This window comes from Podospora pseudocomata, chromosome 6, assembly GCF_035222375.1.
Source record: "Podospora pseudocomata strain CBS 415.72m chromosome 6, whole genome shotgun sequence".
NCBI classification, from domain to species: domain Eukaryota; kingdom Fungi; phylum Ascomycota; class Sordariomycetes; order Sordariales; family Podosporaceae; genus Podospora; species Podospora pseudocomata.
The window spans coordinates 561,658-575,263 of record NC_085890.1 but is presented as its reverse complement, the minus strand read 5'-3'; the positions used below and the strand labels follow the sequence as shown (position 1 = coordinate 575,263).

Sequence of the window (13,606 nt, the reverse complement as noted above, 5' to 3'; positions counted from 1 at the left end):
ACACACCTGCTAATGTTTCCAAAATCACCCAAGTCAAAGATATCAGGTGGCTGAGTATATGTTCGGTTCTGACTAGTTCCAGGGGGGCTCAGATTTCTCGGTCCGTCTATGTGTTGAGAAAATCATGAGCATCGCCAAAGGTATAGCTTCTGTTATCAAGGCGTGTGGATGTGTGAGGCAAAGTTCTTGTGGAACGCCCTAGTCATTACTACCTGGTCTATTCTGAGAGGCTATACACCTTATGGAGGATAGATGTATTATATGAGTAAGTTGAACCACCCCCTAACCATCTTTCTAGGTAGCAGTGCGTTTCACCTGGTCAAATAGAGTCAGCCAGAACCAAGATCAGAAAGGTTCTTCCCCTAAGACGTATAAGTATAAGTAGACGCAGCTGAACAATTGTCTCTTAAGTAGAGCGGACAATAACACACAATACCTCGGTACTGTTCCCAGTCACCATCACTGCAAAAAGAACTTGGCTACAGAACCAAATACATAATCTTCTTGTGCTACGGAAGATCTATTCCTTGATCTAATAGTAAGCTGCCCTTGGGATTAAATACTCCTCGGCCGATAAACATCATTAGACGGCGAGCATCTATCGACTAATTGGGCATATAGCCACTGAAACCATCAAGTATGGCATAAAACAGATACTCCATCCTTCTGCTCCTCTCGAATGCTGCTGTTGTTCCACACAATAGCACTACACTAATAACCCCTGAATAACACTTCCATCGTCTCCTCATCCATGCCTATCAATAACATTGTTGAATAATTGTTACGAACGAAAATCAATCCGACCGTCTTCCGGAGACTCATTCAAGGTCATCAACCTTTTGAACTGATCCTCCAGAGAGCTCGCGCTAGGGGGAAGGTTCTCAGCCCACCTCTGAAGACCAGGAGAGACGATACCGCTGTTGTCTGGAGAAACATCGCGAAAGCCGGACCGGTCCTTAGTAATTGAAGGGCTTAGGGAAGCCGCTGCGTGACCCGAATAGTGAAGAGGCAGAACAGCCTGTGCCGTAGTCGATGAAACCGCGCTGATCGTCGGACCCTTCTTCAAAACGGTCTGCCAGAGTCTCGCGCTGCATCATTGTGTCAGTGTGTCCATAGACGCGATATTGGGGACTGGAAAAGAAATGGGCATATGGGTCAGGCAGAGAGCCATATGAGGAGGAGGGGCCGGGGACGGGGCCGGGGACGGGGCCATACCCAGATCTCTCCGAGCGCCGGTCAGTCGACCCAATAGAGCCTGCATCCGCGCTATTCTCACGGTTCCGCAAGATTGTCCCCGTCTCTGGAACATCAATAGAATCACCCACTGGCACGTCTTCAAGACCACTGCTGTCGACCTGAGTCTCAAAAGAGACGTTGCGCGTGAGCCTGCCCATGGCATATCCATCCTCGCTTGCCCCTACTGGCTTGGAAATCGAATCATGAACCGGAGTCATGGGGCGAAAGGGATCTTGGTCAGACTTGGTCTGCCGATAGGCGTGCTCGGCATCGGAACGGGCGGTGGGGTTGCGATGGGCCGTGACCGGGCTGCTGGGTTCCTGGACGGGAGAAGGGGGGTAGAAGTGCTTTCCGTCATACTTGGGAAGCCCTCTCATGGCAGACTTGGGTGCTTTTCCCCAATACAGGTAGCGGGCGCGAACCTCATCCTCGTTCAGAGGGCGAGTGTAAATGTAGTCGTGATCAGTAGCCTTGCGGGGATCGAAACCCTTGGGAAGAGTCCCAAGTAGATATGGCACTCCAAAGCTCGACCTGGAATAGCCACTGCTCCCACCGCCTCTGTCAACACCCTTGCCCTTGGCAGATCTGGAGGTACCAAAAGCCTCTGCCGAGCCGCCCTGTCCCGAAACGCTGGCAGAACTCGAACTTCCCTCGGCGCGGTCAGACTGATGCGACAGCGACGGATTAAAAGGCCGGCTGACACCCCGGCTTGGTATGTTCTGAATACCAGGGCCATATTTCCAAACTCCTTCCGACTTGAGTCGTTCATTGGACTCGTTCGCGATCTCGTGCAATGTTCTGCCGCCGGGTTCAAAAGCGGGAGCCAGGACGGCTTCACTGGGGATTCCTGTCTGTCTGGAAGGTTCGCCATAGGACCGGTTCGCAGCAATGGGGCGCTGAAAGACTGCATTGCCACCATCGCCGATATTTATATTGATACCCTGGCGGCCGCTTGCGGCCCTTCGTCGAACAGCATCTTCCGACTCATGCTGGCTTTGCTGGACTCCCGTGTCGCCAGAGACGCTTCCCTCGGCTTTCTGCTGAGCAAGATCGTTTCGGCCAACTTCTGGCTTCTTGTGGTCCAGGGTCTCAGCCTCAGCCTCAAGCTGCTGCTTGAGAACCGCCTCAAAGTGAGCAATGTGGTCTCGGTACTGCTGGGCCTTCATCTCCATCTCCCTCTCATCGATCTGATGACGATTATACTGCAATTGATCCTCGTGGTACTTGAGGGCGTGCTTGAAACCGGCGATCTGCTTTCTCGTAATCTCGCTGCGCCTAATCGACGATGGGGGAGGAGCCATATTTGGCGCCGCAAAGTTCAAGTTGGCTGGTATGATGGGATGAGCGCCTCCGTGGATCTGATGCGGGCCGTGGCTGGGCGGTGAAAACGAAGATCCGGCCATCATCTGGCTTCCCCCATGGGGCAAGGCAGGATGCATCATGGGGGCCTGCAGCTGAGACGAAGCGCCTTGAGGAACGCTGACCATCTGCATAGGCATCATGGGACCACCCATGGGGTTGGCAAGCGATGTAGAAATGTTCCCAACGGGGTAGATGATCTGACCGTTGTAGAAGTAGGGCTTCGTGTAGTCAAACCACTCTGGAGGCGATATCTTTGGCTTGTCCTGCTTGTCGCCCGGTAGGTGACTGGCGCTCTGGGAATCGAAAGCCTTGAGGTCGGCATTGTCCTTGGAAGTCGAGGCGCTTCCTGAGGCTGCAGGAGCCATAGCAGCCGGCGTGACCGGGGGTTGAGCAAATTGAAAGCCTTGGGGCATGTGCGAACTGAATGCCATCGGGACAAAGGACATGGGAGGTTGCATCGGCTGAAAGCCAGGAGGATAGCCAGGAAGAAACTGCGGCACGATAGGAATCGGCTGCCCCATGGGAAGCTGGTTAGTCGGCAATTTCCCTTGGGCGTTCTTGTCGCTCAAGCCCATGTTTTCGATGGTGGCGGCGTGATCAGTCGCTCGCTTGTTTGTCGGAGAGGGCGGCCCTCGAGTATTGGGGACGATACGGCCACCGGCTGTAACACGGACGTGGGTGGGAGACACGACAGCCTTGTAGAAGCGCTTGAAACCCTCGCTCCTCTGGGCAATGTCACCAGCAGGTGCCGGAATAGGCTCGGGGATGTTGGCATCCGAGTCACTTCGACCGTGGATTCTCCACTCAGTTGGGCGCTGCTGGTCGTGGGCTGTTTCCCGAGCAACTGTGGAGGCAGAATTGGGGGCAGTCATGGGAGCAACCATGGGCGGGGCCATGGGAGCTCCCAAGGGAGTGGCAGTTCGGGCGTTCTCACGAGCAGACTGTACAGGAAGTGCAGGCTGGGGCACTGTCTGGCGGAGAGGCTCTCTCATGGGGAAAAAGTTGGACTCATGGCCCGATCCTCGAGCTGAGCCACGAGTAGCATCGCGCAATGCTCGGCGACTGATGTTGCCTTTGAAAAGGAGCTCATCAGAGGCGGTGGATGAGTCGTCTCGATTCTTGCCAGTCGTAGGCTTGTAGCCTGACGATGACTCGCTTCCAGACTCGCGGACCACGTCGGCTGTACATACTTTAGCTAGGGGCTCAAGACATGTATATCCAAGGTCAACATACCAAGCTCGGGATTGTTTGCCAGAGCCGACATGCGAGCAGGCACCGGCACCGGGATGCCCCGGATGGCCATAAGCTCGTCGATCGTGTACCTGTGAGCCGGCATGTCGATGTTGAGGACTGCGAAAAGCGAGTACGAGCGACGGTTGTCTTCTGATGTCCAATGGAACAGAGTTGGGTGTCCGCTGACTGAATGTCGTGTCTCGAGATGCAAACTGACAAAGGCGACCAGAGTCGTGACCAAAACAAAAGGGCTGCCTTCCTTGGTCAGTTTTTGGTTTTCCAACTGGGAAACCAAGAATACGGGCAACATGTCTCGAGCGACTCTCGAGACCCAGCAGGCCCCCTCGCCAACAATGTCAATAAACCGGCACTTGCGTCTCTCGGCATACAAATGGTGGTTGAGAGCATGGGACCATGGTTTAGGAACAGCAAAATCATGATACTGCAGCCGCGTCATCTGCCTGATGAAGTTGCCTGTCCTGCCCGTCATCACGGTCTGGTAGGGTTGTGTGTTGAACGCCCGATTCATTGGAGCGTTCAAGAGGAACAGAGGTGGAGCAAATGCCCATGAAGAGGAAGATGGCTCCAACAATGGATGCGATCAACCAGATGAGGGAGGGGTGTTGGTGGTGAAGGGAGATGTGGAGGAGGGCAACGGAGAAAAGAAAGCGGGGTGGAAGAGCAGAGTACGGAGATGGAAGGGCACCTCTGCCGGAGGAAGGGCCGACTTCCACGGTGACTGGGGCCGGGGCCGGGGCCGGTGATGATGTCGTCGTCGTTTCCGGGGACAACCAAAACATTGCAAGGATGGTGGGGTGAAAAGAACCTCTGATAGAAACAAACTCTTCCACTTACCAAGTTCTAGCACAAGATGCGAAAAGCACTAGAAGCGGTAGATTGTTGACCTCAGTGAGCCCCTATGTTCTAACAGTCGTTTTGCGAGAGAGTGTCGGTCGCTGTTTTCAACACAATTGTATCGAGTCTGGGTGTTTTATCCGGGAAAGCGCCGAAGAGGCCAGGAAAGGCGGGACCGGGTGTCGTCCGGTGGGTTCCGGGTTGAGTTTCGTGATTGATTGTGGGAAATGGCTTCGAACGCCAACAGGTGGTTATGGGCGCCGAGAAGTAGTTGTTGATGCGGACCAAAAAGCAAAATCGGTCAATGAAGGAAACACAGCGTCTTGCTAAGGCTGCAAACAGCAGCAGTAGCAGCAGACAGTAACGAAGATGAATGACTGCGGTTGGTAGAAGAGGGAGAAGCAGAAGCTGGATGATGATGGCAATGGGGAAAAAAGAGGGAGAACCTAAAAGCCAGGTTGGGGTCATCGTCTCCAGACAATTCAGGTACCCTTTGGAGTGCCCTCTCGTGCTTTCCTTCTCCTGACAAAAGACCGGAGCACGGAGCATGGTCCCCTTCAGGGGCATATGGGGAAAGGACGACATTGTCTGGTCATCCAAGAATGCAGGAACGTGTGGTGAACGGCAACCGAACGGCCGATCTTGATGGAGGCTGCAATGCTCAGAAAGAACAACTTGGAGATGGGACGGGTATTATTGTGGGTAAGTTCCTTCTCTTGGATGCCACGCGGTCCCGACAGTCCGGTCGGCTTCCTCTGCAATCACTGCCTGGAAGAATCTAGGTGGAAGGAGGGATAAAGACAACTGAGAAAGAGAAGAAAGCATTATGAATACTATTTGTTCTGCACTGCACCGCACTTGCGGGGTAATATCTACCTGAAATAAGTATTGTGACAGCGGCTATCCCCCTGGGATAAACCAGAAATAAAGACACAAGAATGGCAAGGGGTGTTTGAGGGTGTAAGACGAGATGGTGATGGCCATCACCTAATTCACACCCCAAACCCCCAATGTCCAGGAGTTATTAGCAGCAGAACCCCTGATAAGGCCGCCTGGCCCAAAGCTCTGTCTGGCTGACTTCTGATCAACCTCGCTGGGCTTGCTCGCTCCTGCGGCACCATACTGCAACCAAGCCTCGCGTTCAATAGTAGAAATAGGCGCCGCCTTAAGGTGCGCTATCAGGCTTGCTCCGCTCCACGCCCCGACAGACTCAATGGCCCTCATCTTCCCCTGCACCCTTGGTCTCTTATCCCGCCCTCGCGCGAGTTGCTCTTCAACAGGACAGGCTTCATGGGCAGTATTGGCTGCATCGTGCCAGACCCCATCCTGCTCTTGACCACCGACGGCTTCCGGCGGGCTGGTGACACCAGTAGGACCACTAACTGCTGGCCGACTGCCCCTTTTGCCCTGCAGCTTTGGATTAGCCCGCATCTGGTCTGCTCCCTTTCCTTGGACACCGTCCCATCCTCTCTCCTCTATCAGCTTGGAAACTTCGCCAAAAATACGGCCACGTAGTCCCAAAACGCTAGCACAGCCACCCGTGAAAATGATGCGAGACATGCAAAGTGCCCGAACATCCAGGGGTAGCTGCAGAAGACTGCGGTAGACAAGCAGAGGCAAGGGTAGCTCATGATCGTCAAAGCTGCTCTCTGAGTACTGGGAGTCAAAGAAGGCATTCTCGCTGGGTTCTGCAAGGGCTGCCCAGGGAAGCTCTATCGTGGTCGGTGATCGACATGATTGCAGTGGAATTCTGGCCGTCTTTGAGGCCTCAGTTGGGGACTCGGCTTCCGTAGAGTCTGATTCATCTTGTTCGTGAAGGGTGGGCAGACCTTCCTTTGATTTGTGAGCTTTGGGAGAAGATAGATGTGGCTTGCACCAAACCATCCGAGTAGCAATGTCGTTGCATTCCTCAAAGCTCAGGTCGTAATCTTGGGTATCTTCGGAGGTTGTGCCCTCCTTCTTTTTCTGATTTTCGGGGAGGTGTCTGGCGAGAAGTTTGTGTGTCTGTTCCACAAGCAATCTCCCCCCACGAACACTACGCTTGGTGTTGACTTCGCGAAACTCGTAAACACTGGTAACAACTGTCTCCCTCCAACCGAGATCAATAATCAGAGCAGAACGAACCCCAGCACCAACTGTCAATGCAACGGGGGACGAAAACAGCGATATGGTGGGTGGCTGAAACCGTGTAAAGAGGCTGTCTAGTACTGCCGATAACATGGGAAGAGGAAGGCTAGAGGGCAACACGCACGCCATTCTCCGTGGCCGAGAATCGATCAACATGTATCTGTTTCCAGGTTAGCTGTGGCTCTATTGTAAGCAGAGTTATGGCCAAGTAACTTACTTTGTAAGAGCTTCTCTGAGCGCCCTCTCCACCTTGTCCCCAATGAGACCTAGATCGACCTCTCGCACATCATACTCCCAAAGCTCGTGATCCCTGGTCCACCACTTTTCGCCCGTCACTTTTTTCGTCTTCCAGTCCACATTGGTTTTGGACTCGGAGGACCAGTCCCGGAAGTCTCCCACCCGGCGGAGCTGTGATGGGGTGAACCAGACCGTGCCCCTCGGACAGGCATCCCCGGCGAACCCTATTTGCAGTTTGCGGGAGCCAAGCTCGAGAATGAGGATATCTTCATCTGCTCTCAAACTGGACGGGGAACCAAAGCTGGAGGTGGGAACAGGACGGCTGCTGGAAGAGGGGGTTGACGGATTGGTATTGCCGCTGGTGTGTGGGGAGCGGATGTTGGCGACTGAGCGGTGGGGGAGAGGTGTTGTTCCCGCTCCAGAGCCGGAACCCAGGCCAGACATGTTGACTTGTTTTTCTTGATGTTCTCGTGAAATTAGATATAAAAAGTCGTCAATTCGTGTATTTGGATGGCTCTCAAAGGCCTACAAGTCAATTTCTGTTCATGACATTCCGAACATGATGATGCAAAAGCCAATGTCGCCGCTTTCTCGACCGTTTGACTGTTGAGTTCACCAGCAGTGACGTCTCGGTAGTTGCATAACAGCATCCAAGTCCCCCATGATGTGCATATATCCGAGCCACTTCCACCCCACCAAGCTCCAACTGTCAGCTTAACGGTTCACCCATGGCAACGCTTGGCAGCCTTGGCAATCTAATCCTGAAGAGGCAACCAGTCAACAAAGCGCATCATCCTTTTTTCGTCCGTTTCTTCCAGGCAATAAAGCCTCACGGCGCACCTCCGTCCTGCCACCGCGACCGACTTCTTTTTTCGCCTGACAAATCAGGTTCGGCCTTGGGGAGCGCCAACGAGAATGGCTTTTGGCAGATTCTTCTCTTGAGGACCGAGCTCATTCTTTGGTGCCCTTCCCCCCGTAAAATCGCCACCACCCAGCAGTTGAAAGGTTGAAGAGTTGGCACAATGGGTATCAAAGGGTACATGCAAACAGATCCAAAACTTCCCGTCCAAATTTGTGTACTAATATTCGCTTCTGGCAGAATATACAAAGAAATCGGCCCCGGCGAGCGCATCTCCATGACCAAGCTCGCCTTGACGACTCTCGAGAAAGCCGAAAACCCACGTCCGTTCCGACTCGCAATCGATATTTCTATATGGCAGTTCCAGAACCAAGCTGCCCGCGGCGGCTCCAACCCCGCCATTCGAACCCTATTCTTCCGACTTGTTCGGCTCCTATCTCTAGCAATTCAACCACTCTTTGTGTTTGATGGTCCGAACAAACCAGCGTTCAAGCGCAACAAACGCGCCGGCGGCCCCCGAGGCGCGGGACACATGGTAGCCACCTCCATGGCGAAAAGGATGATCAAACTCTTTGGGTTTGCCATACACGATGCGCCAGGCGAAGCCGAGGCTGAATGCGCGTTCCTCCAGCGAAAGGGAGTGGTGGATGCCGTGCTGAGCGAAGATGTCGACACCATCATGTTTGGCTGCGGAAAGACACTTCGAAGTTGGACTGCGGAAGGGAAGGGGAACGTACCGACACACATCACACTTTACGACGCGGAGGAAATTGCCAAGGGCGAGAGTGGACTGGATCGGGAGGGTATGGTCCTGGTTGCGCTGATGAGTGGCGGGGACTATCTTCCTGAAGGTGTGCCAGGATGCGGCATAAAAGTCGCCTGTGAGGCAGCCAGAGCTGGATTTGGCAAACAGTTATGCGGCATCAAGAAGGCAGACTGGAAGGAGGGGGTTCAAGCGTGGCGAGAAAGGTTACGCCATGAATGGGACACCAACGAGAGCGGATATTTTCGCACAAAACATAAAGGACTGGCGATTCCCGAGGACTTTCCGGATTTGGAGATTCTTAGGTATTATACCCATCCGGTAGTCTCGACGCACGCCACGGTCGACAAACTGAAGACGAATTTCCCTAATAAGATGACGTCTCCAGTTGATGTTATTGGTCTCAGGGAGTTTGTGGGTGAGACGTTCGACTGGCAGTATCGAGGAGGGGCTGTGAATCTGGTTCGCAAACTCGCACATGGGCTGTTGGTCCAATCTCTTCTGCAGCGATCGTCAGAAGGCAAGGATTATGGCGATGATACTGATCTTATGGCGGAGGAGGAAGGCGCACTGATCACGGGCATCAAGTCCAGGCGTGCTCACCATAGCACGGATGAGACGCCAGAGGTGAGAGTCTGTTTTGTGCCAAATGATATCGTCAAGCTCGATCTTGCGAATGAGCCAATAGAAGAGGTTGAGGAGCACGGGCGAGGTGGGCTAGCGCTGAACAGCGATGACGAGTTTGGCGAGGAAGATGGGGAAGAGGAGGAAGGGCTTAAGAAGACGGCGAAAAAGCCATACGACCCCGAAGGCCCAGATTTGGCATGGATCCCCGAAACGCTATTGAAACTCGGCGTCCCTTTGACTGTCGAGGACTGGGAGACGAAGAAGCGAAAGAAGACCACGAAGCCGGCCACGAAGAAGCCGGCTAAAGCAAAGGGTGGCATGCAACCCGGGGCGCTCGAGAAGTTCTTCACCGTTAGCAAGCCAGTTACCGTTGCCGTTGAAAAGGCTGTGCCCGCTACTGATGACCCCGTTCCCTCGACCCAAGCGGCGCCGCCTCAGTCAACGATGCCACCAGTAGCAGCCCCAAAGCCCCTAGGCAGACAACCCAGAAAAGCACCCACCAAAAAACAACCAGCCAAGCCAGCAGCCGAGGTCAACCCCTGGACGTTGTCAGGTTCTCAAGCCAGCCCTACGATCACCAGAACTTTAAGCTCCTCACAATCAAGGCCCCAACCATCGTCGTCTTCCAATTACGAACCAATTATCATTTCATCTTCACCTGTGGCGCTCTCGTCCCCTCGTACTTCACCAATCCAAAAAACACCCATCCGGCCAAAGCGACAATCTCCAGACCTGTCCCGGTCCCCTATTCGACCTCAAATGTCAGACGTTGTCGCAACACCACCAACCATCAGCGCAACAAGGCCATTTAAGAGAACAAAAAGCGGCACAGGGGGAGCTATACCGATTAAAGTCTCCTCGACACAGAACCAACCCAAGTCCAAACAGCAAGCGCCGCCAGCCCAAAAGTCCATCAAAAGCTTTGGGAGAACCACCAAAAACACCACCGCTGCTGTCACAAACAGCAAACCAGCCTATTCAATTCCTATTGAATTTTTATCATCGGATGAGGATAGCCACGATGACGACGACTCTGACGATGATGAGCTCCCGTCACTCTCCAAACTCAACGTACCCAAGTCATCGCTACCAGCACCACCGCAGTCGCCGTCGGGAGGGAAGGCTGGGTTGAGACAATCTACCGCTCCACCGAGGATACCGTCTCATACCAGGGATGCGTACGATGATGTTTTGATGTCTTCTCTGAAACCGCGCTCCAGGCCGCCGGCGCTGTCGAGGACGGCGTCGCTTCCTGCTCCGTCGCTTGTGGTGGCGAGTACTACTACTGTGAAGACGGGGAACTTTCTCGGGAGGGGTAGTTACAGTCGTGGTGGTAAGCGAACGACTTGTAGCTTTGATGCTGATAACTTGTTTGGGGAGAGTGATGATGAGGGGATTGGGGGGGTTAGGGTTAGGGGGAGGATAGTGGAGGAGGTGGAGGAGGAGGAGGTTGAGTGTGTTGATTTGACGGGGGATGATTAGGAAGGGGAGTCGAAAAAACAGATGAATATGGCTGGGATTTTAGAAGTTTGTTTTGTTTTTGTATTATATTTGTTGTGTATGGATACTTTGAGGAGCTGGGTACATTAGCGAGCGAGTATGCGCATTGTGTAGGAGTTTTTGGTGATTTAGGTTGGGACTGGGGCTGGTAGGGGGGGGTTTATGATGGTTATGATGATCGGTAATGAAAAGCATCTTACTGATATGCAGAGTATAAGCCTGATGAGCATGATATTGATGATGCATATATGTGAAGTGTTAGGGAAGGTGAGTTCGTTATTCTCAGACTTGTGTTGTCTGATATTCTCTTCATTATCTCTTGAGACTCTGATCATTAGTTATGCCTCACAAACATATTCAACCACTTTCAGGTCGGCTGACACTGCAATGTTGATGGGTATAGCCGTGTCTTATCATCGCCATCATCGCTCCTTCTCTCGTCTTGCTCCTGCCCTCGTGTGCCTTTGCCCCACAGGTTCCTACCTCAACTGACGCCTTCCCTAGATGGATTCTTGCCTTGCTGGCTCCTTCCCTCTCCTGGATTCTTTCTTTTCTCATCGCTCATTCTCATCATGATTTCTTCTCGCTAGGTAGCAAGATCACGCATCACCACATTCTCTATTCAACACCTCATCCCACACAATTCCATTCGTCAGGAAAGTCCATTTTATATCTCCAATTGCCCACCAAGTAAATTGACCGGTAAAGTGACTGTTATTTTTCTTACAGAAATCACCTGGCATGGCAGTTCTCACCTGACCTATCCTGTTCATATGAGAATCCGACTTTGCTACACACTACCAGAATCCAATCCACCACCAACATTTATTCATCTGTATCATCTCCTATCTCCGATTCCAGCAGTACGGAGTCACGCTCTCCGTCCCTTGATCCGTCAGGTAGCCATATAAAGGGTCCATTACACAATATATCCCTCCCCAATTCCACTCTCTTACCGTACAACCCCCCTATCCAGTGGCAAGAATGCAAATCTTCCACTTTCCCACTTTTCCCCCCTCATGTATGTCAGATGTGATATCTGATATATGTGTGCTTCACGGCGCGGAATCGGCCCCTTTGTTAAGAATCCGGCGGATAGGGGGGTTATTGCACGGCATATGACCCTTGCGTTTTTGATGTTGGTCGCAAGAGTGCGAGACCGTACCAGATAATCCCATCTACTCTACCTACTGTATGTCAGATCTGCACCCTCCTCCCAACGGTGATGAACATAGGGAGATATGTCAGATAGACGAAGCGGCGCAGCTCAAACGATCGACAGTATCACGCAACATTATCTCTGAAACATCAACAGCCAAACCCAAGAAAGGGAATGACCCATCTTGCAAGTCAAATGCAACGCTCCCGGGGGGGCACGGGGGCAGGTCCGGTCCGGCTCCCGGACAGCTTACCACCGATATGTCGTGCACCCGGCGGCCATCATCCATCTTCAGCAATCTATCACCTTACTTGAGTGATGTCTGGTAGTCATGCGGCAAACCCCTATTATGCAAGTTTATGGGTCGTCTGTCAAGGTGCAGTAGTGCCCGCCCGCCCATCGCCACGTCTCTGAGAAAGAAAACGGTGGCTGTGTCTACCCAATCTCCAACACTTGCACCAAACAAGTGCCGGTTCATCCGGGTGCAGCCATACCATCCAGATACCAACAGCCACCATTACGTACACATTCTTGCGCACACCATGCCTCCTTACTTTGGGTTGCGATAACTGCTGTGGCTGGCTGGCTCCCTGCTTGATAAACGCGAGGGCGCGAGGCCAGCCAGCCCCTGAGGAGGTGTTAGTCAACCCCTACCTTACCTCTACACCCTCTTGTTTGGTGTGGTAACCTCCGAGAACTCGTTGTCTCAGACGCTCTCGTCCAATAACCTTGCTTATATCCCCCTCGGCATATCGGGTTTTATCCTGGCCGACAAAAACTTTGAGGAATTGCAAAATCGTCATCTTGACGAATATATCAGCTCATATAACACCAGCACACACACAGCCAAGCCCCCTTTGACACGCACTGTGTTGAAGTTGACCACCACCACCCAATCTCGACTTTGCGAGTATCGAGACAAAACCTGTAGCTAGCAAGAGTGGCCGTGTTGTTTCCCCTCCTTTTGGAGATATTCGCACACTGGGCTGAAGAATAGGTGTGGAAGGGCTTGGATACCACATATTTCTCCGCACTTCCGCCAAGAACACATCCTCTGACGCCTGCATACATATATCTCGTAACGAACCAACCACCACCACCACCATTCGTATTATTGATAGTGGATATTGGAGAAGACACACATGCACACACACACACACACACATATATACATCCTGTCAATATCCGCTAAGTCCAACAATTGAGGGTGTGAAAGATCTTCTCGATCTGCCCTATCATCGGCCGTGTCTTTAGTCAAAGCAAGCAGGAAACAATTGTTGGTAGCCTTGCATCGACTTTGTCGTTTTCCCGGAGAAGACTCGGAGATACAACAACCTGTCCATGCACGGGCTGGAACCGTCTCCAAGATTCTCATAAGAAGACTTGAAAGGGGGTTGTGTCGATCACCAGACCATTTACATGGACAAAGGAATGGATTTCCCCGCATTTCGCAGAGCTAATGTTTGTGATGAAGGACACCATGCTATTGGTAAAATAGCGTGGCTTGATGGGATGACGTTTTGATCGATGTTCATGGCATTTGATGTGAAAGAGTTCGGAAGAGGGTGCTCCTCTAGTCTGGGGCACGGTCCATGGTTCAGAGGTGAGCTACTAAAGGCTATGACTCTGGTATCGGACCATGATGGGT

At 52.6% G+C, this 13,606-nt stretch overlaps 3 protein-coding genes across 3 annotated transcripts; 1 reads left to right on the top strand and 2 right to left on the bottom strand.

Moving 5' to 3' along the window:
* Positions 1-475: 475 nt before the first annotated feature.
* Positions 476-5,271, bottom strand: QC762_604570 (uncharacterized protein; the record flags this gene model as incomplete). Its single annotated transcript, XM_062892153.1, has 4 exons — positions 476-1,088; positions 1,216-3,778; positions 3,832-4,082; positions 5,177-5,271. The coding sequence occupies 4 exons, from the start codon at positions 5,269-5,271 to the stop codon at positions 782-784; spliced, it is 3,216 nt and encodes a 1,071-aa protein (XP_062740230.1). The 3' UTR covers positions 476-781.
* Positions 5,272-5,407: 136 nt separating this feature from the next.
* Positions 5,408-12,060, bottom strand: QC762_604560 (uncharacterized protein). Its single transcript, XM_062892152.1, has 2 exons — positions 7,031-12,060; positions 5,408-6,973 (listed from the first exon to the last, which is right to left on the bottom strand). Exons 1-2 carry the CDS (start codon positions 7,492-7,494, stop codon positions 5,674-5,676), a joined length of 1,764 nt encoding a protein of 587 aa, XP_062740228.1. The 5' UTR covers positions 7,495-12,060; the 3' UTR covers positions 5,408-5,673.
* Positions 7,876-10,781, top strand: QC762_604550 (uncharacterized protein; the record flags this gene model as incomplete). The annotated part of the gene is made up of 2 exons (XM_062892151.1): positions 7,876-8,086; positions 8,150-10,781. Exons 1-2 carry the CDS (start codon positions 8,073-8,075, stop codon positions 10,779-10,781), a joined length of 2,646 nt encoding a protein of 881 aa, XP_062740229.1. The 5' UTR covers positions 7,876-8,072.
* Positions 12,061-13,606: the final 1,546 nt, after the last annotated feature.